This window comes from Ranitomeya imitator, chromosome 5, assembly GCF_032444005.1.
Source record: "Ranitomeya imitator isolate aRanImi1 chromosome 5, aRanImi1.pri, whole genome shotgun sequence".
NCBI classification, from domain to species: Eukaryota; Metazoa; Chordata; class Amphibia; order Anura; family Dendrobatidae; genus Ranitomeya; species Ranitomeya imitator.
In genome coordinates, this window is record NC_091286.1 from 244,653,989 (window position 1) to 244,676,671 (window position 22,683).

General features: G+C 39.3%; 1 protein-coding gene across 1 annotated transcript in view; it reads right to left on the reverse strand.

Moving 5' to 3' along the window:
- Positions 1–353: 353 nt before the first annotated feature.
- Positions 354–22,683, reverse strand: part of ARG1 (arginase 1) — a 28,036-nt gene continuing 5,706 nt past the window's right edge. The window contains exons 3-8 of the mRNA XM_069726019.1: positions 10,086–10,260; positions 8,690–8,849; positions 7,867–7,961; positions 6,726–6,830; positions 5,553–5,689; positions 354–3,628 (exon numbers count right to left, since the gene is read on the reverse strand). Coding sequence (XP_069582120.1) covers positions 3,462–3,628; positions 5,553–5,689; positions 6,726–6,830; positions 7,867–7,961; positions 8,690–8,849; positions 10,086–10,260 — 839 coding nt within the window. The 3' untranslated portion in view covers positions 354–3,461. The remainder of the gene's footprint in view (positions 3,629–5,552; positions 5,690–6,725; positions 6,831–7,866; positions 7,962–8,689; positions 8,850–10,085; positions 10,261–22,683) is intronic.

Genomic DNA, 22,683 nt, shown 5'->3' on the forward strand with positions numbered 1-22,683 from the left:
CGTATAATGTGACGGTACCCTAACAGTCTAAAGATCATTTAGGAGTTAAAGGCATTGTCTGGCCAAAACCGTTCATTACTTATTCACAGTTCAGGTGATAACTTGTTGATCAGTTGGAGTCTGACCATTTTCTAGCCTCATTTGCATATAGATTCAAACACCACCATGGTTTGAACTGATGAAGAAGTGTGTCACTTTAAAACCCTTTGACTAAGAACCTGCATTCCTGGATTTTCCATGCCTCACAATCCTTATTTGCCAGCAGTGCAGATTTAACCCATTTTACTTCAGTCTTTTGAGGGCACTAGACCTGTTAGATCGCTGATGAAAATAAGGCAGCATAACATGAGAAAATTTTTTAAAAGTAAATATTTAATCTGATCTATATTAACAAACACATACAAATAAGAGAGACATTTAAACCGACATAGACAGAAAATGGTTAGGTTTTAAGCCACTTACAAAGTAAATTCCGGTAAAAATTCACCTTTAAACACCATTTGGTTTACAGATATCATTTTGGCTGTGGGTTGCATTTATGTTATGCATGTGTTATAGCTAAGAGCAGCATTCACAATTCTTCACACCTCAGACATGAAATATTACGGCACTCCTGTATGTGCAGAGCGTGCTGTAGTTCTGTTTGCTTTATTGCTTTCTGTTAAGTGACTTCTTTACTTCAGGTACTGTATATAAAAACCAAGCGCCCTCCCAGCTTGAAGCTAGTCTAAAAATCCACATCACAATCCCAAATGAATTAATAATTTCTCATGGATTTTGCCCTTTAAGACTTATTCACACGTCCGTATTTGGTCGGCATTTTGCATCAGTATTTGTATGCCAAAAGCAAGTATGGAACTTGGAGAGAAACTATAATTGAAAGTTTGAAACCTCTTTTGCGTTAAGGAGCCACTCCTGGTTTTGGCGTAGAAATACTGATGAGTGAATAAAGCCTTACCCAAGGTTAAATTACGTTGTACAGTCTCTAAGTTCTACAGAATTGTAATACAGAATCCAAAAAAGTGCAAGTATCCTTACTGTACCCCCATACACCTCAAATTTTAGGCTGGTCCAAGGTATGGACAATTATATTTTACCACCATATGGCCACAAGACCATATTTGTGCAGGACCTGAATTCAAGAGGACAGAGCTGGAGGAAAAGGAGAGAGCCCCGATGTAAGTTGCTGTGTGTAAAGGGTATCTATTAATTTATGGGTTTAGTCTGGGATCTGTATGATTGTCTCGTCAAAGTCTGAATGTATTTAAGGGTTTTCTTTTTGGGATCTGTTTTACTTTAGGTCTCATGGTTTGGTCTCATGTCTGTCATTTTTGGTTGGGGATCTGTACGTTTGGCTTGTGGTTTGCAATTTCTATTTATTTAGTTCTCTGGAGCCTTTAGGTTTAATGGATCCAGGTGTATTAATTTATTTCAAAGTCTAAGGAGTTGTGTTAATTATCGACTTTGATGAAGGAGTCATTAGCACTGCTTGTGATGCAAATGCATTAGCAGGGTTTGAAGGTATGGTGTATGCAAATTGGTATTCACATGGTAAAACAGTGCATTGTTTAGAAGACTTCTTTTTGGAATGTCCCTGATGCCCCCAGTCCAAAGTAGAGGAGCAGGGTGTGTGAATAAGTTGTATTGTTGTGCAAACCTGTCTTTATGTAAGGACAATTTCACGCAGCAGTATTCTGCTCCTAATTATGCATGAATATTTATGGGAAAATACAGAGAAAAAAACTTTAAAGGCTTGCACACCTTCTGTGTTTTGGACCTACAAATTTTTTTTCAAATTCTGGTGCAAAATAGTGTTCTCAGAAAAGCATAAAGAACTATGGGACTGCATAGTATGACAAACATCAAGAAAAGAGAATCACTATACTCTAAAAGAATTCTAACCACACAGGGAAATACACATGGGATCCAGGCATCCCACCCCAATGGATAACCTAAGCTTTACATTTTAGGGTCCATCTCTATTTTATATGTGGCTTTTCATTATCTTGGCCATTTGGAATATCAATGTCGTTGTATAATCTTTATTGTAAATAAGGCTATGTGCTACATATGCCCCTGACTTTTTTTTATATGTTAAGGGGTTACCATGGCTAACTTAGACTGACTTTCTGCCTATGTTTGTTATAAACGTCCGGTTGCAGCAGTTGGCTCGGTACATATTCTACCATGTTGGATCCCTTCTTTTTAGCTCTTCTTGTGGGAATTATTTACTACGTTGGTTAATTATATGATTTGTCTTTGGTCTCACCCTTTATATTGTTTTTATTGTATGTCGTTTATATCTGGAAGATGGGGTCGCTCAAGCTTAGAACTTTGGTGTTTTTAATGTTGTTTGTGATGATTACAATAAAGGATTTATTTGTGTGCTCCCATTTTCCACTCTAGTCTTTTTCTTTGTCTAATGGTCTTGCAAAATATTGTGCGAAAGTAACCTATAAGTCACCGCATTCCTGGCACTTAGGCTACAATCACACACCCATGTGACACATCTGAGTGTAGTCAATTGTTTTCTTGGACAGCAAACAGAACCATAGAGTTTCATTGATTCATACATATTTCTGTTTTAAAAACTGATCCCTGGGACAAAGAGTATTTCCTATTCTCATCCATTTTGCACATCAGACTCTGCCATACAAAGATCTGTATAAAACGGGTAGACATGGAAGACAAACTTTGGACTTCAGCGTTCCATCTGTTTTTCAATGATCCATTGTCAAGTCAATGGGTAGACAAAAGTTCAGCTTACCTACAGTGTGCCTCCTTCAGTTTTTAAAAATGGATACAAAAAAAAAACACAGATGCAATATGGATAACACATGAGAAAAAAATAGTCCATCTCTTATGCATGTAAAAATTCACAAGGAGGTAGCCTAACTTTCAGTCCTCCAAGCCTAGATATGGAGCACAGCGCTGGAGCTTGAGGATGTGTGTAAAACGATGGACAACCAATACTTGGCTCTCTGAAATGTTCCTATTAATCCCTCTAATACTAATAACCCAATCATTATCACTCTCGGTTGCTTAAGGTTGGGGAGGGTATAATTCACTTTAACTACTGAGGACATTAAGATGTCTTATTGCGGTACTGCTCCGACTTCATTCTCTATATCCCTGTTGTAGAAGCAAGGTAACTCAGGAGAGATGCAAAAGTATAATGATGCATTTACTCAAATCCTTAAGTATGTTAAATCTCCACATATAAGCCAAGTAAAATAGTGCTGAAAGGTGAACATGCGTATTCTTCCAGTTTATGCAGTCAATTTTCAAAAATGAATATAATAATTGCCATGATGTTGAAATATGCCGCGCTATGGTTTCACATCAGCGTTTCAGCTAAAGTCTATCAGTATGCAATCTGTGCTTCATCTTGGATGCTTCTTATTGATTTGTAAGCAGAAAGTGATTAGCGTATAATGTGAAAGTAGCGGATGGTTAAAGGTCTAGCTGATATCTGGAAGGTAAAGTGTTGATGCGTGAAATCCTTCCCGTGCTTTTCCAAAGCAGGATAATATCATATTGAGTGCGGTGTTCACAGTCAGCTGAGTATCGCCTTCTGTTTCCCCACGAGATGGGTTGACTTCCATCATATCCACGGCAGACAATAAACCTGAATTAAATACATTTTCATAATTTAGTTTCATGTTAAGTCAGTTTCACAAAACTCTATTTTCTTTTTTAGAAAAAACCTTTGCGGTAATTAGCTCTATCCAACACATCGTAAAATCAGAGGCACAGTATGGATGTACGGAGCCCTACACCAAAAGCTTTCCAGATATCATGCAAATGGCCTCCCATGCCACTTTTTCCAATGCTGACATTACATATCCATTCTGGTTTATTTTAAGACCGAGTGGGAGGGAATATGATAGATGCTGATTAAACCTCTTTAACCCATGAGTGAAATTATAATTTACATATAAATGCAGTTTAATGTGGCTACGGATTGCTTTCCATAGAGGTAGCATTGCAGTCACTATGGGACACATGGATAAAAGGGTGCCTAGCCCTGATTAGTATCACTGTGTTTGGTACTGGATAGCGAGAACTTATATAAAACAGATTGGAGTCTTATACAGGTTCTCATAACACAGTAGCAAAGAAATTGATACTAGAGGTGAGCGAACCTCGTCAGCTCAATCCTTATTCAGCAAGCTATAGCTCTTAGCAAAGAAGCTGCATCAGGATCCCGGATACCTGGAGCGCTCCCGATAATCAGCTGTTCTGAGCCACAACTGCATGTGTCGCGGCTGTGTGACAGTCACAACAAACAGGCTCTCCATGCATGCATTGGGACTGTCACAAACTCATGACACATGCAACTGCCGCACCGAACACCTGATTATCGGGAGCGCTCCAGGTACCCAGGTTTCCAATGCAGCTTCTTCGGAAAGCGCTATAGCTTGCCAAATAAGGAGGGAGCCGACGATCTTCGTTCATCTCTAATTGATACCAACCAGACTTGGGCACAGGTCTGTATTTAAATCTTATGCTTCCCTCGGCATTATTGGTGCTTGTACCACTATTGATGATTCAGGCTAATGCCAGTATTACACAACCATGTAAAACTGGCAATGCACAGACTGACTGCGGTATTCCTGACCCATATTCGACATCTATGAGGTTAACAAATTCGGTTGAGGAGACTTTGGGGTAAGTAATCACTGACTGTTCTCAGATGCAGGAAACCAACCTTAAAGTTGCTGATTGTGTTATGGGAAGGGTGGAGGATGATGGCGTCAAAATAGACACCCCAGGATCGAACCACTCAAACGCAGACATAAGTTTTCCTCACAAACTGACCAACACTTCTGTCCATAAATGGCTGCTGGTGGAGGAGCATGTGACCAGACCTGTCCATCAGCATCCTCCAATAGAAAAAACATTTTCCCATGGGTAGTATATTGCAAATTGAGGAGGCTGATGGACTAAACTGGTCACATGCTCCTATATCAGCAGCCATTTTCTGGACAGAAGGTCAATTCAGTTTGGGTAGAAAACTGCACTAACAACAGAAAATGGTAATCCTCTTTAAGTGGCAAACAGCAAAGACTGGAGCTTACTATATAGAACAGCCGGCACTTACTGTATATGGAGTGGGCTCAATGAAGGAGGCTTGTATTTTAATGTCTCTATACATCTTGGTACTGACGTGCTGCGTGTATACTACCCTTCCCACTTTCTGGGGATGTACGATGAAAATGAGAATGTAAAAAACCTTTAAACAATCTGCTACCCTAAACACCAGACCGCCAGTACTTAATGGAAAATATGGCCCTTGCTGGGCCAACTCTTTCCAAGTGCCCCATCTCTGCAGGGATTTTAAATGAGAGAGAGTTGAATTGGCCCCATGGATTTGCAAACCCCACAGCAGTCAGTGAATGCTGGTGGGAGCCGTAGTCCTGTAGCAGCTGAGGAGTCACAGGTTGGAGAACAATATAATCTGATGTTTTTGACTTCATCAAATCTTTGCAAAATAAAAAATATATCTATTCTGCCAGTTGCAACCAATGAGAGCAGAGCGATTAGTTTACCTGTGTTATAAACTTGTTCTGTAATGTACATGCCCTCCCTGTAAGTCAGTCCACCATGGACAGGTGTTCCAGTAGCGGGTGCCACGCTGGGGTCCAGACCATCTATATCAAAACTTAAATGGATTGGTCTTTTCTTCCTTAACAGATGGAAAAAAGAATTGTTAATGTTTTATAATGGCGAAAAGGTAAAAGATGTAATCATAACAATTGTAATACACATTCAAGAGGGAATTCATGCATAGCTTGCCCTTGATTTAGTATGCACACCCAGATATAAAATAAATAACATTTCATCTTTAGGTCATGTAAAATGTCTCATCGCAAAAACACAGAGCTATATCTACGATGTATCAGGGACTGTCTGGTTCATAAATTACGTTGCCAAGGAAAGTAGCCAAGGTAACTAGCATCGACTAAATGTTATCTTATTCCAATTTTGTCCTTTTACTTTATATCTGGTTGTGCATCTTTTATATAATATACAATTCTTCTTGTATATAGGTGCAAAAGAGATTCCAGCATTCACTTGAGAAATAGTCACAGTAGTTTTTATCTGCTGGTCAATGCAATAGCCAACATTAAAAAGTGCTGAAGTCTACTAGATGTCTGCCTTCTGTCGAAATTACTGTCCCCCGACTACTTTTCACCACTTAACAAAGAACCTAGACATGTTTGGTGTCTATGAACTTGTAATGACCTGGAGAATCATCATGGCAGGTCAGTTTTACCATTTACAGAAGACAACATGGTAACATTTTTTTTTTTTGGGGGGGGAGGGGTGAATTGCACTTTTTTGCAAATTTAACACACTTGGAATTTTTTTCCTAATTTCCAGTACACTATATGGTAAAATCAATTGTGCTGTTCCAAAAAACAAGCCCTCACACGACATATTGTTGGAAAAATAAAAAAGTTATGTCTCTGGGTAGAAGGGGAGTGAAAAACAAAAATTCAAAAATGGAAAATGCCAAGGCCATGAATGGGTTAAACCCCAAATACTCAAAGTAAACTTTTTTGTCTGGAATATGAAGTATCCCTAACTCGATTCAAGCTGGACCAGTTCATTGGAGGCTATATATCATTTCTTTAACACAGACCTTGACTTGGTTTAATTGCTTGACGAAACGTTTGAAATGATTAATTTTTCCACCTAGTCATTATTTGCATACTTACTTTCCCACTAAGTATTCAATAGTTTCATCCATCACTCTGTTAATTGTCAGTCTATCCACATCCGACATGGAATAGGCCTTTATACCCAATGTCTTCAGAATCAAACTATGAAAAAACACAAGTACGTTATCGCATGTCACACTTTGAGTTGCTGTGGTTTATTTTTCTTTTCTGGATATTAATGGTTAATATTCGGCTATTTTCCCCATTTACTGCTAAAGGGACGAAGGAAATGCGAAATATGAAATAAAGAAAATAAATTCTGTATTCGGTCACTAACGTAAGGCAATTCGATTTGTTAGTAGTATTTTTTTTGCTATGGTACCCTCTATGTATATTATTTGTTGCCATTTCCTCCTTTATTTTCTTTAGTCTAGTAACGTGTTCTGGCAAGTCTGTGCATCATGGAGAGGGAGCGTTTTGTACAGCAAGACTTCACTTGACCAATTACTAAGTATGTAAAGAGTGGTAACCTACGCCACAAAACACAAATGGAACATGTGAATGGGTGCTGTATTTACAATACTGTAGCTCATGATACTTTAAACTGTAATGATTGATATTTTCTGATATACTTCTTGTTTTAGTTCTCTCCTTGAATTCGAAATGTAAATGTTATTAGCGCTGGGGTTGCCATAAAAACTTTTGCGCACCCAGGGTGAATAAACACGATTGTCAAAGCTTGCATTGTAAAATATCATGTCTCAGAAATGGAAAATGAAAGGCTAATTTGCCTTAAGAAGATAAATAATCATATGAAACTATTACTGCATTTTGTGATTTGTGTATAAGCAATTGCTGCCATGATATCATCAATCGCCTATCTATTTTACAAAAACATCCTGACCGATCAGTCCCAATTCATTAATACTGGCACTTTGCATGCTGGTCTTATGGCTAGTTCACACCACCATATTTTCAGTCTGATCGCTATCCGTTGAAAAAACGGACTGCACTCAGATCAATGTTATTCAATGGGGCAGTGAGCAATTTTTTCTAACAGAAAGAATTTTTTCTAACAATAATTCTGGATTTTGAACAGGTATGTAAATGTAGATCCTATGTATATTAGCTGTCAAATATTACTAAATAGAGAAAGTATTTCAAGAATCTGAATGTTCTGACATGAAGATGAACTTACTGCTCTCCAGGATCCACATCTCTCAATCCTATGTAGACTATGTCTTTAGCAGACAAACATGGTCTCACCCAAGAAAATCCTGGGATGTCTGGGACCTACGAGACAAATATTTAGTAAGAATTTAAGCCAATTAATAAAACCTAAAATTTATTCTGCTAAACGGCTTCTTGTACAGTAAAAAGTTTACATTCAGCATCCAGTAGTCCAACAATATCATATATCTGGCACAGAATGGTAAAATAATGGTATCTTTCTGCACAGGATACTGACAAGAGAACAAAAATGATCTATGGGTCTCATTTTAAACCTCAATTATTTTTAAATTAACACAAAATATTGGAGAAACTAGAATTTAATCTAGAGATGAGCAAGTCAATACGTTGGACCCTGGTCCAGCAACAACAATAGTCGGTGGCCACCGGACGGGATCCATGCAAACTGGATATATCTCGTGATTTGCAGGCCCAGAACGATGTCCCACTGGGCCTACAAATTAGAACAGGTGTTAGACATTTAGACAGGTATAAGGCAGTAGCAAGAACCTTTCCAGTAGCTTGAATCCACTGACTTGGCCAATTAGATCATCTCTAGTCAGATTTATTACAGTACGTTGTTATACCATTTGTATTGTTAGCATAGAAGTCTGAATTCTGTACCGGGAGAGGCTGCACCAGTTGTTGGGTACAACAACCCTAAGTGATGATAATGAATATATAATTTGTTTTCAAAAGGATGGGGATGTAAAAACTAAGCTAGGTAAACTTCTATCAGTTCAGTTACTTGAAAACTAGGACATAATGGTCGCACCAAAGTCATTGTTCACCTTGTTTTGCAGTTCTTTTATTAGGAAAGAGACAGGCTGTCCATGAAGGTTGCCACTGGGTGATGTTGATGGAGTGTTGATGTCGGCATGGGCATCCACCCAAACTACACACAGATCAGGGTGAACCTTAGCATGACCTGCGATGGTCCCAACTGCCAAGCTGCATCAGCACAAACAAAAGATATGGGTAAACAATCAGAATGTCACAATCTTCTCATTTGGGACATCTAGTCCATGTGTGACTAAAGTACTGCTGTTGAAACATCATGTGATAGATTGCTTATGAATGTGCCAGAGGAACTGCTTATCTTACATTTCTCTTATAGCAGCACAACAAATATCATCCGCCCAGCGAGGTGATAGGACAGGTGGAAATTGACCCTCGAACACCATATAATTCTGTTTCCTTTGTATAAACTGCATATTTATATATATATATATATATATATATATATATATATATATAGTATATACGCATACAAATAAAGTTGTGAAACTTGTAATAAGCCATATGTGTAAAGGCAACATTTGAGAGACGTTATATAAATATATATACTGTATATATATATATCCATATATAGAGTATATACTGTATGTATGTGTGATATATAGGAGAGAGATTAATTTCTGTGAAAAACAGAAGTTCTAGACTTACGGTACATTTTAGAAATTTAGTAAGAGTCTTGAGGTCTAGAGTCCCATCCTCAAGTATTGCACTAAGCTACTGGTTTCTTGGCCCCTCCTGCTAATTTTCTTTCCTCGATGTAAGACTTTGTTTAAAAATTTACAGAAACAATTGCCTTTGTCAATTTTTGAGATCTGTGCAGTAAGTCCCTCCCCGGGAATTTACTTGCTATATCTATATATGTTGGGCTGCTGTAAGAAATGTAATGGAAGTGATTATTTAGAACATACATCTGTTTTCCTTCAGTCCCGTTGGCAGCACATGGCTCCCTACAGATAATATTTTAATAAAAATTTGCAATACGCAAAGGGCAGCGGAGATTGGAACACCTTTTGTTTTGTTCAGGTGGCAATTAAATTTTCCACCTGTCCAATGAGCTCTCGGGGCAGAGAATGTCCCCATCGGTTGTGCTGCTGACGGGACTAAGGGAAATCAGATTAATATGCTAAATCATCACTCTTCCTGGGTTAATCATTAAGGACAACTATAAGCGGTCTATTTTAGAATCTTGGTGTAGTTGTAAGATGTAGTGCTTGTAGAAGGAGCTGTGAGGCACATTACTACTCTCTGATTTATGCTGGGCATCAGAACTTTTTTCATTTTTTTTTAACACAACTTTGCACTAAATTTGCAGTTGCCTTAAGATGAATAATATTGTTTTCCAAGTCAAATCATTTAAGTTAATATATTAAAAATCCAACAAAGTCAGACCTGTGGTCCCCGCCGAGGGTCAGGCACACTCTGCCTGTCTTCTTGACGTCAGCAACTGTATTAGCAACCTTCTCAGTAGCTTGGCCAACAGTTCTGGGGTTTTTCACGTTTTGAAATGGTTCATCATTGGGTAACTCAGGAAAATGCAGATCACCAAAATCCTTCACATCATATTCTGCAAGAAAACAAGGAAACTACAGATTATTGCTTTATTGGAGATAGTATGGGAGACATTTAAGGGGTTTTCCAAAATTAGTTGAATTCATGGAAACATATCTGCATTTGCTAGTCAGATTTATATACAAATATGGAGGACGTTCTTGACTTTAATACGAAATCAACTGTCTGAAACCAGTTTACTTTCACTGCATGTGATGATGTATGTAAAAATGGTTTGAAGACAGCTTTGTTTGCACAACCAAGACATTTTATCAGTACATTCACATATTTTTTTCACTAGTTTTATTTAACTGGTTGTCCAGTATTTTTATATTGATGGCTTATTTTTAGTATGAGTCATCAATATCAGATTGGTGGTGGTGTGACATCTGGCACCCCTTTTGATTAGCTGTTCCCCCATGCTGACTGGTTGCCAGATGTGACTAGTTGCAGAGCTGCACGGTACAGTCAATTGTGAAGTGGTTGCGACCAGGTACTGTACATATACCCATATTTGAACGAATATTGTGGATCTACAGTACCCCACTGTGGCCATTATACAGTTGTTAGAGCTGTGATGTTTCACTCCATAACTGATCAAATTCACCGTTGGCACCGGTAACAGCTTATCATGGGCATGCCATATAATGCGCCCCAACAGATCTGATATTGCTCTATTCTGAGGATAGGCCATCAATTCTGCTACAGATGGATCTGGATAAGTTGGAAACTTGGGCTGAAAGGTGGCAGATGAGGTTTAACAATGATAAATGTAAGGTTATACACATGGGAAGAAGGAATCAATATCACCATTACACACTGAATGGGAAACCACTGGGTAAATCTGACAGGGAGAAGGACTTGGGGATCCTAGTTAATGATAAACTTACCTGGAGCAGCCAGTGCCAGGCAGCAGCTGCCAAGGCAAACAGGATCATGGGGTGCATTAAAAGAGGTCTGGATACACATGATGAGAGCATTATACTGCCTCTGTACAAATCCCTAGTTAGACCGCACATGGAGTACTATGTCCAGTTTTGGGCACCGGTGCTCAGGAAGGATATAATGGAACTAGAGAGAGTACAAAGGAGGGCAACAAAATTAATAAAGGGGATGGGAGAACTACAATACCCAGATACATTAGCGAAATTAGGATTATTTAGTCTAGAAAAAAGACGACTGAGGGGCGATCTAATAACCATGTATAAGTATATAAGGGGACAATACAAATATCTCGCTGAGGATCTGTTTATACCAAGGAAGGTGACGGGCACAAGGGGGCATTCTTTGCGTCTGGAGGAGAGAAGGTTTTTCCACCAACATAGAAGAGGATTCTTTACTGTTAGGGCAGTGAGAATCTGGAATTGCTTGCCTGAGGAGGTGGTGATGGCGAACTCAGTCGAGGGGTTCAAGAGAGGCCTGGATGTCTTCCTGGAGCAGAACAATATTGTATCATACAATTATTAGGTTCTGTAGAAGGACGTAGATCTGGGGATTTATTATGATGGAATATAGGCTGAACTGGATGGACAAATGTCTTTTTTCGGCCTTACTAACTATGTTACTATGTTACTATGTTACAAAAGTACTGGACAACCCCATTAAGTATCTTCCTGAAAGTTATGGGTCTTTTACACAAGGTGATAATCTACTGATCGTTCCTGAGTACAAACATGTCCAGTAAGACTGTAGGAAGATGGACCAGGCTAGTGGTCCCTCTTGCGTGTCAGGGCCGGAACTGTCGGGGCTGCCACCATTGTTGCCGGGGTAAAGAGTTTCTGACTGGAGCAGCACCTGACTGATGGGGGTGGGTCGGAGATAAAAGAGATTTAGCATGGGAAAATGGGGCTTTTGGCGGATACCCAGCGTGTGCGACAAGAGAAGGTTGGCTCCCTCTCCGCTGTTCAATGCTTATTGACAGGGCTGCGTAAACTGACTACGGTCCCCGCTCAGACAGACATTGCATCTGTAGGGAACTCTCCCACTCTTCCCTCTGACCCCAATACCGCTTGCCACACTGTATCGCTGACAACTGCAGATGCACCGCACAGTACCGATCCTGCGGTGCAAGCTGAATGCAGGAGTGAGGCTGTGGCCTGCTTCCCCAGACAGTTTATTTCACCTGCGGTGCTATGTACTTGCTAGCGGACAGCATCCCATACCAAGATCAGGAGATCACGTGCAGGAAGACCCAGATACTTCACCGCCGCACAGAGGCAGTGCTTTACTTGCCTCCAGGACCGGCTTAGAGACTTCTTGCGTCACCTACGGCACCATCATGGGATTTTCCAGCCTCCATCATCCAGGATCCAGAGGCTGATAAGTAATCTTGTTACTTGACCCTCTGCCATTACCCTGTTGTCATTAACGTTTTAGTGTTACCCACCACTTATTGTTTCCCCCATGCTCCCTGTGTGGAGAATTACTGCTGTTTAGTTAAACATAAAGAAGCTGTTAACTCTTTCTCTGACTCCTGCTTGTCACTGACAACCACAAACGAATATATACTAGTTTTTTTTCTTTTTTAGAATATCTTTTAGTAGGACAAAAAAATAATTGCTCGTTGGCAGTGCATTTCCTTGTGTAAAAAGGCACGTGCCACTGACATCAATGGAATGAACGGATTGTACAATCATTTGTTTGAAGTGATTCTGATAATTCCAGCTTTTGTATTTGCTTGTGCGCAATGTATTGTAGCATGAAACAGGCCGTAATGGAGTAATGTCAGTCTCTAACCTTATCTCCTGTGCTGTGTCCACATTAGCTGTGCACGATTCATGCTTCCTGTCATGCGAAGTTCATAGCTATGGATGGAGCAGCAGTGCAAACCGTTCTGGCAGCCTATGTCAAGCGGCCCGCCGCCCGACCTGTTCTCACTGCTGGAAGAAGTCACTGTCGCAGTCCTGGTGCCCATCTACTGTCATACTCACAGCTACTCAGTGTTCAGAGCACAACAGTCAAATTATAACCAGCTGCTGCACTCTTCACATTAACCATACTGTAAAATTTGGGATGTCTACTATATAGTGCCATAAAGAATTTCTCCAACCTACAGACATGTATTATCTGTGATTTGTGCTATGTAACCTGTATTATTTGTGTCCTGTGCTATTTTTACTGGTATTACCTGTGCCCTGTGCTATTTCAATCTGGTAACATCTGTGTCCCGTGCTGTATTACCTGTGCTGTGATACCTGGTATTACCTATATCCAGTGTTCTGTACCTGGCATAACCTGTGCTGTGATACCTGGTATTACCTATATCCAGTGTTCTGTACCTGGCATAACCTGTGCTGTGATACCTGGTATTACCTATATCCAGTGTTCTGTACCTGGCATAACCTGGGCTGTGATACCTGGTATTACCTATATCCAGTGTTCTGTACCTGGCATAACCTGTGCTGTGATACCTGGTATTACCTATATCCAGTGTTCTGTACCTGGCATAACCTGTGCTATGATACCTGGCATTATCTGTGTCCTGTGTTATGTACCTGTGCTATGATACCTGCTATTACCTGGGTTATGTACCTGTGACATGATACCTGCTATTACCTGGGTTATGTACCTGGTATAACCTGTGCCCTATGCTATACCCTGTATTACCTGTGTCCTTTGTTGTGTACCTGTGCTATGTTATCTGGTAATACCTGTGTTCTGTGCTATACTACCCGGTGGTATTACTTGTGTCCTGTGTTGTGTACCTGGTATATCCTGCACCCTGTTCTATGATACCTGGTATTACTTGTGTCCTGTGTTGTATACCTGGTATACCCTATGCTATGTCATCTGGTAATACCTGTGCCTTGTGTTGTATTGCCTGTGCTATACTACCAGGTGGTATTTCCTATGTCATGTGTTGTGTACCTGGTATATCTAGAGTCCTGTGCTATGTTATCTGGTATTACTTGTGTACATTGTTGTATACCTGGTATAATGTGTGCCCTCTGCTATGTTATCTGGTAATACCTGTGTCCTGTGTTGCATTACCTGTAATATACTACCAGGTGGTGTTACCTATGTTCTGTGTTGTGTACCTGGTATAACTTGTGCCCTGTGCTATGATACCTGGTATTATTTGTGTCCTGTGTTGTTGTGTACCTGTTATAACCTGTGCCCTGTGCTATGATACCTGGTATTATTTGTGTCCTGTGTTGTTGTGTACCTGTTATAACCTGTGCCCTGTGCTATGATACCTGGTATTATTTGTGTCCTGTGTTGTGTACCTGGTATAACCTGTGCCCTGTGCTATGATACCTGGTATTACTTGTGCCCTGTGTTGTGTACATGGTATAACCTGTGCTCTATCTGGTATTATTTGTGCCCTGTGTTGTGTATCTGGTATAACCTGTGCTCTCTCTGGTATTATTTGTGTCATGTGTGGTGTACCTGGTATAATGTGTGCGCTGTTACCTGTGCTATATTACTTAGTATTACGGTACCTGTGGCCTTTGTTTTGTTACCTATTATTATCTGCGCCCAATGGTATATTACCTGGTATTACCTCTATGTAAAAATAAATAAATTAAAAAAATTACAAGACAAACATAGTTTGTCACTGCATCCATAAAAATCTGGTCTCTCAAAATGTAATCGTAATAATCCCCTAAGATTTATGCTGTGAACTGAAAAATAACTGAAATGTCAGAATGTGGCTTTTCGGTCCCCAGAACTCCTTAAAAAATGCTATAACAAACAATAAAAACATCATATACAGTATATCAGTAAATCAGTATCACTAAAACCTCAGCTCACTAAACAAGACAAAAAAACAAGCCATTAAACATCTCTATCAACAGAAAAATACAAATGTTACAGGTGTCGGAAAATGGTGACGCAAACTATGTATATATATATATATATATATATATATATATATATATATATATATATATATATATCATATATACATATATATATATATATATATATACATACATATATTTTTTTTTGTTAAATGTCTGCAATTTTTGTCAGAGGTTCTCAGTGACACGGTCTGCACATCGAAATCACATTGCAGTCACCAGTCCTAAAGTTTATCCTCTCCTGTCCTTTTGCAAACACCCAGACAAGTGACATTACACAAAACAGAGCTGATGTTGCAACTGTAATGTGAACTAATACTACAATTTGTTTTCATGTTAAGTGTCAGCTGCTTAAAAGTTGAAAATATTAAAGCCTTTTTTTTTTTTTTTTTATTCCACTAAATAAAATGAAAATATTTTGTTTAAAAAAATGAAAGCATTACTACTTTAAACATTTTAATATTGTTTTGTATTTTTTAGGATAATTATCTTTTAAGCAACAATAACCTGTTATGGCAGTTATCACAGCAACTTACTAATGAAGAGCCACTTCCTAAGATAATCATTAACCATTAATCCAACAAAATAGAAATGTTTGCATGGACTGTTGCCTCGTCCATCACATCTTACCTAATCATCAATGATACAGTCAGGATGTCAACAAAAAATAAATACCGGTAATTAGCAAAATACTCAAAATACAAACTTTAATGCACCCCATGATAGGGGATGGCGAGAGCAGCAAAATAATGGAAGACTCAAATAGATGGTTCTATTAATAATAAAGAAGGGGTACTATGTAACAATGGACACGGTTAAACATAACGAAAGAGCACACAAGGCAAGAAGGGGCAATGTTATACGCAACTATGGAAAACAATATATACAAGTGCCTCTCACTAAATTAGAATATCATCAAAAAGTTAATTTATTTCAGTTGTTCAATACACAAAAGTGAAACTCATATGTTATATAAAGTCATTACAAATAGAGTGATCTATTGCAAGTGTTTATTTCTGCAAATATTGATGATTGTGGCTTACAGCCAATGAAAACCCCCAAATCATTATCTCAGTAAATTAGAATAATTAACAAAAACACCTGTAAAGGCTTCCTAAGCTTTTAAAAAGGTCCCTTAGTATGTTTCAGTAGGCTCCACAATCATGGGGAAGACTGCTGACTTGACAAATGTCCAGAAGACAGTCATTGACACACACCACAAGGAGAGTAAGCCACAAAAGGTAATTGCTAAAGAAGCTGGTTGTTCACAGAGTGCTGTGTCCAAAAATATTAATGGAAAAGTTGAGTGGAAGGAAAAGTGAGGCAGAAAAAGGTGCACAAGCAACCGGGATAACCGCAGCCTTGAAAGAATTGTTAAGAGAAGGCCATTCAAAAATTTGGGGGAGATTCACAAGAAGTGGACTGCTGCTGGAGTCATTGCTTCAAGAGCCACCACACACAGATGTATCCAGGACATGGGCTACAAGTGTCACATTCCTTGTGTCAAACCATTCATGACCAATAGACAACACCAGAAGCATCTTACCTGGGCCAAGGAGAAAAAGAACTGGACTGTTGCTCAGTGGTCCAAGGTGTTGTTTTTAGATAAAAGTAATTTGCATTTCATTTGGAAATCAAGGTCCCAGAGTCTGGAGGAAGAGTGGGAAGGCCACAATCCAAGCTGCTTGAGGTCTAGTGTGAAGTTTCCACAATCAGTGATGGTTTGGGGAGCCATGTCATCTGCTGGTGTTGGTCCACTGTGTTTTATCAAGACCAAAGTCAGTGCAGCCGTCTACCAGGAAATTTTAGAGCACTTCATGCTTCCCTCTGCCGAGAAGCTTTTTGGAGATGGAAATTTCATTCTCCGGCAGGACTTGGCACTGTCCACTCTGCCAAGAGTATCAATACCTGGTTTAAAAACAACAGTATCACTGTCCTTGATTGGCCAGCAAACTTGTCTGACCTTAACCTCATAGAAAATCTATGGGGTATTGTCAAGGGGAAGATGAGAGACATCAGACCAAACAATGCAGATGAGCTGAAGGCTGCTCTCAAAGCAGCCATAACCCTCAGCAGTGCCACAGGCTGATCGCCTCCATGCTACACCGCATTGATGCAGTAATTGATGCAAAAAGAGCCCCATGAAGGAGTTAAAATAGCAGTGCATGCAAGACGACACAGAAATGTCATAGAACTGGAAAAATTTTCCCGGGAAGAATGGATGAAAATCCCTCAAGCAAGAATTGGAAAAACTCTCATCTGACTATAAAAAGTGCTTACAAGCTATGATACTTTCAAAAGGGGTGCCACTAGGTGCTAACCATGCAGGGTGCCAAAACTTTTGCATCACGTCATTTTCATTTGCAATTTTTAAGATGTAACAGATGAAAATATATATATTTTTTTTGCCTAAAATACAAAGCAAATGTGTCATCTTTAGCTTAAGGTCATATAGAGATCATTTGCTTAACTGCTCACAATAACAGTAATTTTGACCAGGGGTGCCTAAAATTTTACATGCCACTCTATGCTGTTATATATTTTTGCAGGCAGTGGAGCGGCAGGAAGGTTTCTTGATTGGTGATGCATGCTGTTCGTAGTGGCGAAATAGATTACAATATTGTCAATCTGGATATGGCCCCCTACCCTTCAGAGACTTGGTCCCATGGTGATAGTCCAATTTGTCTTCATTGTAATCTATCCCTGCCAAAAATCCTGTTGCCCACCACTGAAGGTTTTGCATTCACTTGGACAATGCTAATGGGAACTCGTGTCTAAAGAGTAATGACATTACCTTTGTGAATAACTATAGTGTAAATCTGCATGTAATCCAACATGAGGTAAGCACCAAAAAAATCCACATCTGCATTAGCAGCCATCTCAGTAACTCGACCAACAATGGATCATCATTGGGAATGCAGGAATATGCAGATCACCAAAATCCTTAGCATTATAAAATAGTAAGGAAATAGCTGTGTATTGCAATTTTGCATAACGATATATAGCTGATGAAATGAGTATTAAACATGTCACCAATTTTCCAAGTGAATCTAATTCTAAAGGTGATATTCTCACCAAATGTTGGTAACAATACATCAAATCATAGATGTCCATAAATGTAAGTTATGCGTAATAATGAGAAATGACATGGAAAAAGGTTTTGAACACGAATCATCAAGATCTGCTGCTGGCAGCTCCCATGGCAATTGCTGACCCACATCCAGCACCAAAGCAGGTGGAATTTTGCATTCTGATGAGTTATTGGACCACAAAGGGCCCAAATACTGTTTTGCCACAGGAGCCCTGTTCTGTCCGTGTCCGTCAGTGCATTAATGTGTATTATAATAAGTCAGCTTAAACTTACAAGCACAAAGACCTCATAGCCCAAACAGTGCTGAAGGTTACGAGGAGCTTGCACAATGTTGAAGGCTGCTGTCATGTGTTGAACAAGAAATAACGTCACTCGTGTGAATCACAACACTGTAAATCTACATGTATCACATTACGGGGTAAATATTACATAGACAGGAAGTTAATTTCACAATATAAACTTACTAGTCATATATACGTGCAGTCAGTCAGAATAAGAACATTGGCCTGCTCACAGTAGCACTATTAATACGTGGATTATCTTTGTCATGTTGAAAACAACTCCTACTCCAAAAATAACAGGTTATTCCCTATATGCTCTATAGGGAAAAACTTGTAATTCAGAGAATAGATCTGTGGAACCTGGGAACTGTGCTCTGTATAGCCCAGCCTTGAATAAGGTGGAATTGCACATGGTTGACTTCCATGCAATTCATTGTCTATGGAACTGCATGAAATGGTACTCTACTTTCTTCAGCAGTCCCATAGACAATGAGTTGTATGAAAGTCAATCATGCACAACTCCATTCAACATAAAGCTCAGCAGAGCCCTATTCTGGTGGTTCCAGAGCCTTGTTTTTGTGTTTACTGGGGGTGCCAGTAGTTTTTGATATCCCACTAATAAGCATGTTATCCCCTATACTATGCAAGTGGAATATTTTGCTGTCTTGTAAATAACCCCTTAATTCATAGGGCTCTTTCATATTCAGTGATCCAGTGAATTCAGTTGTGTGCACCAACTGGACCATTCACTATAATGGTGCCGACAGAGTCAACATGTGCATCATTTTTTGGCACATACGCCAACTGGAGATGGACACACAGATAAATTACAAGTGTGTAAATACATTTTTAGTTCAGACTAGATTTAGTTTTTAAGTTTTTAGTTTGTAGCTCTTAATAAATAATTTTTTTTTACATCTGACTGAAAACTTTTTAATGCAGGTGCGGACATATAGGTACAACCTATGCAGCTGCACAGGGACCCAAGAGGTAGGCCCCAAAGCAGGTGACACTTTGCATTCTGATGGTACTAATGTACACATGAACTCCAATATTGCTGTAAACGTTAAAAACGAAAGGCACTTACAGTAGTATGAAAAAGTGTTTGTCCCTTCCTGATTTCCTATTCTTTTGCATGTCTGTCACACTTAAATGGTTCAGATCACCAAACAAATGTAAATATTAGACAACGATAACACAAGTAACCACAAAATGCAAGTATTTAAATGAAGGTTTTTATTATTAACAGAAAAAGAAATCCAAACCTACAGAACCCTGTGTGAAAAAATCATTGCCTCCTAAACCTAATAACTGGTTGGGCCACCCTTACCAGCAACAGCTGCTATCATGCGTTTGCGATGACTGGCAATTAGTCTTTTACAACGCTCTGGATGAATTTTGCCCCATACATCTTTGCAGAATTGTTGTAGTTCAGCCACATTTGAGGGTTTTCGAGAATTAACCGCCTTTTTAAGGTCATGTCACAGCATCTCAATCAGATTAAGGTCATGAGTTTGACTAGGCCACCCCAAAGTCTTAATTTTGTTTTTCTTAGTCCATTCAGGGGCGGACTTGCTGGTGTGTTTTGGATCATTGTCCTCCTGGATAACCCAAGTTCTCTTCAGTTTGAGGTCATGAGCGGATGGATGGACATTCTCCCTCAGGATTTTTTGGGAGACAGTGGAATTCATGGTTTCATTTACCACAGCAAGTCGTCAAGGTCCTGAAACAGCAAAGCAGCACCAGACCATCTCGCTACCACCACCATATTTTACTGTTGGTATAATTCTCCTTTTCTGAAATGCTGTTTTACTTCTATGCCAGATGTTATGGGACATACACCTTCCAAAAAGTTAAACTTTTGTCTCCTCAGTCCACAGAATACTTTCCCAAAAGTCTTGGGGAACATCATGATGTTTTATGGCAAAACTGAGATGAGCCTTTATGTTCTTATTGCTCAGCAGTGTTTTTCTTTTGGGAATTCTGCCATGCAGGCCATTTTTGCCCAGTCTCTTTCTTATGGTGGAGTCATGAACACTGATATTAACTAAGGCAAGTGAGGCCTGCAGTTCTTTAGATGTTGTTGTATTGTCTCTTGTGACCTCTTGGATGAGTTGTTGCTGCCCTATTGGGGTAATTTTAGTCAGCCTGTCACTCCTGGGAAGGTTCACTACTGTTTCATATTTTTGTCATTTGTGGATAATGGCTCTCACTGGGGTTCACTAGAGTCCCAAAGCTTTAGAAATGGCTTTATAATCTTTTCCAGACTGATAGATTTCATTTACTTTTTCTTATTTGTTCAAGAATTTCTTTGGATCGTGGAATGCTGTCTAGCTTTTGAGGATCTTTTGGTCTTCACTTTGTCAGGCAGGTCCTATTTAAGTGATTTCTTGATTGAGAACATGTGGGGCAGTGATCAGGTCTGGGCGTGTCTAATAAATTTGAACGCCGCTTCCCATAGAAGTGATAAGCCACAGTTAATTTATATTTTAGGCACTGTAGGTTTGGATTTCTTTGTCCCTTAATTATAAAGACCTTCATTTAAAAACTGCATTTTGTGTTCTCTTGTGTTATATTTATCTCATATTTAATTTTGTTTGGTGATCTGAAACATTTAAGTGTAACAAACATTCAAAGGAACAGGAAACCAGGAAGGGAGCAAACACTTTTTCACACCACTGTAGTTAGCGTTTTTTGATCAAACAGCACAAAAGCAATCTGACCACATCATGGTGACCTTTTAATTTGAATGGTCCTTAAACACTAATGTCCTTCCTCTCTATGTGCTAAACCAGCCTGATGTGAATGGGGAGTGAAAAAGAAACCAGGTATAGCTCCTAATTAAAACCTTTTATGGGAAAGATGTATAAGGCTGCTGAGCCCTGGATAGGTAGTACATATAGTAGTTAGGAACCATCCATATTAAAAGGTACACCTTGACGTGGTTGGATGGCTTTTGTTGTATTTGATCAAAAACCGCTAACTGAAGTTTTTAACGTTTAGAGCAATATTGGAGTTCATGTATTCATTTATTTACTTTTTGCTGACTCATAATGTATGTGTAGGTTAATATACTTGCCACACTGCATATTTGTGCATCTGTGCACTAATTTCATACTAAGGGTGTGTGAGTTCAATTTTTTCTTTTTGTGTAGTTCGTATCAGGGGGTGTGGTTCCCTCCAGGGCTCAGCACCCTTATCCACCCATCTTTCTCATACAAGATTTTAATTGAGAGCTATGCCTGGTATCCTTTTTAATCCTCATTGACATTAGGCGAGTTTGACACAGAGAGGTAGGACATATAGTGGTTAGAGACTGTCCATATTAAAAGGTCACCTTGATGTGGTTGGGTGGCTTTTGCATTTTCTGATCAAAAAACGCTAAGTACCTTATGTTTTTAACGTTTATAGCCATATTGGAGTTAATATATTCATTAGTCGCAGTGTGCTGACACATAGTGTATGTATCTGTTTGTGTATTAGCCACACAGGGTATTTGTGCACCTGCGCATTAATTTAATGCTAAAGGTGTAAGGGCCCTATTTTTTCTATTTTTATAACATAAACTTACTAGTAATTTATACATACAGGCAGTTAGAATTAGAACAATGGCCTGGCGGTGCTGCCGGCCATTGTAGCATGTTTTGAACATACAACTGCTAACAGTAGCTCTATTAATATGCGGACTGTAGTTGTCATATGGAAACACAACTCCTAATCCAAAAATAGCAGGTTATCCCTTATCGGCTGTATAGGGATAACTTGTTAATTGATGGAGTCCGACCTCTGGGTCCTGGGAAATGCTCTGTGTAGTTAAGCCTGGGGTTAGGTGAAGTTGTGCATGATTGACTTTTATACAATTCATTGTTGATGGAACTGCTGTAATTAACTGAAGATGTTCTTTGCTTTCTCTGGGCAGTCCCATAGACAATGAATAGTATGAAAGTCAATTATGTACAACTCTACTTTATTCAACATAAAGCTCTACAGAGCTCTATTCTTGTGGCTCCAGAGCCCTGTTTTTGTGTTTACCCGGGGGTGCATTATGCATTTTAATGTCAAGCATGTCGCAGTGCTTGTCAGATGAAGATGGTGGCACTCCAAAACAAGGATTCGTGCAGAGAGTGAAGACTGAGTATTATTGAAAAGCAGCTCCACCGCCATCAGTGATGTGCTCCTCTAATTCTGGCTAATCCTGGTGTTCAGAAGGAACAGAGAAGAAGCAGTGCCTGCAGAGCCAACAAAAGGGTATGTGATCCACA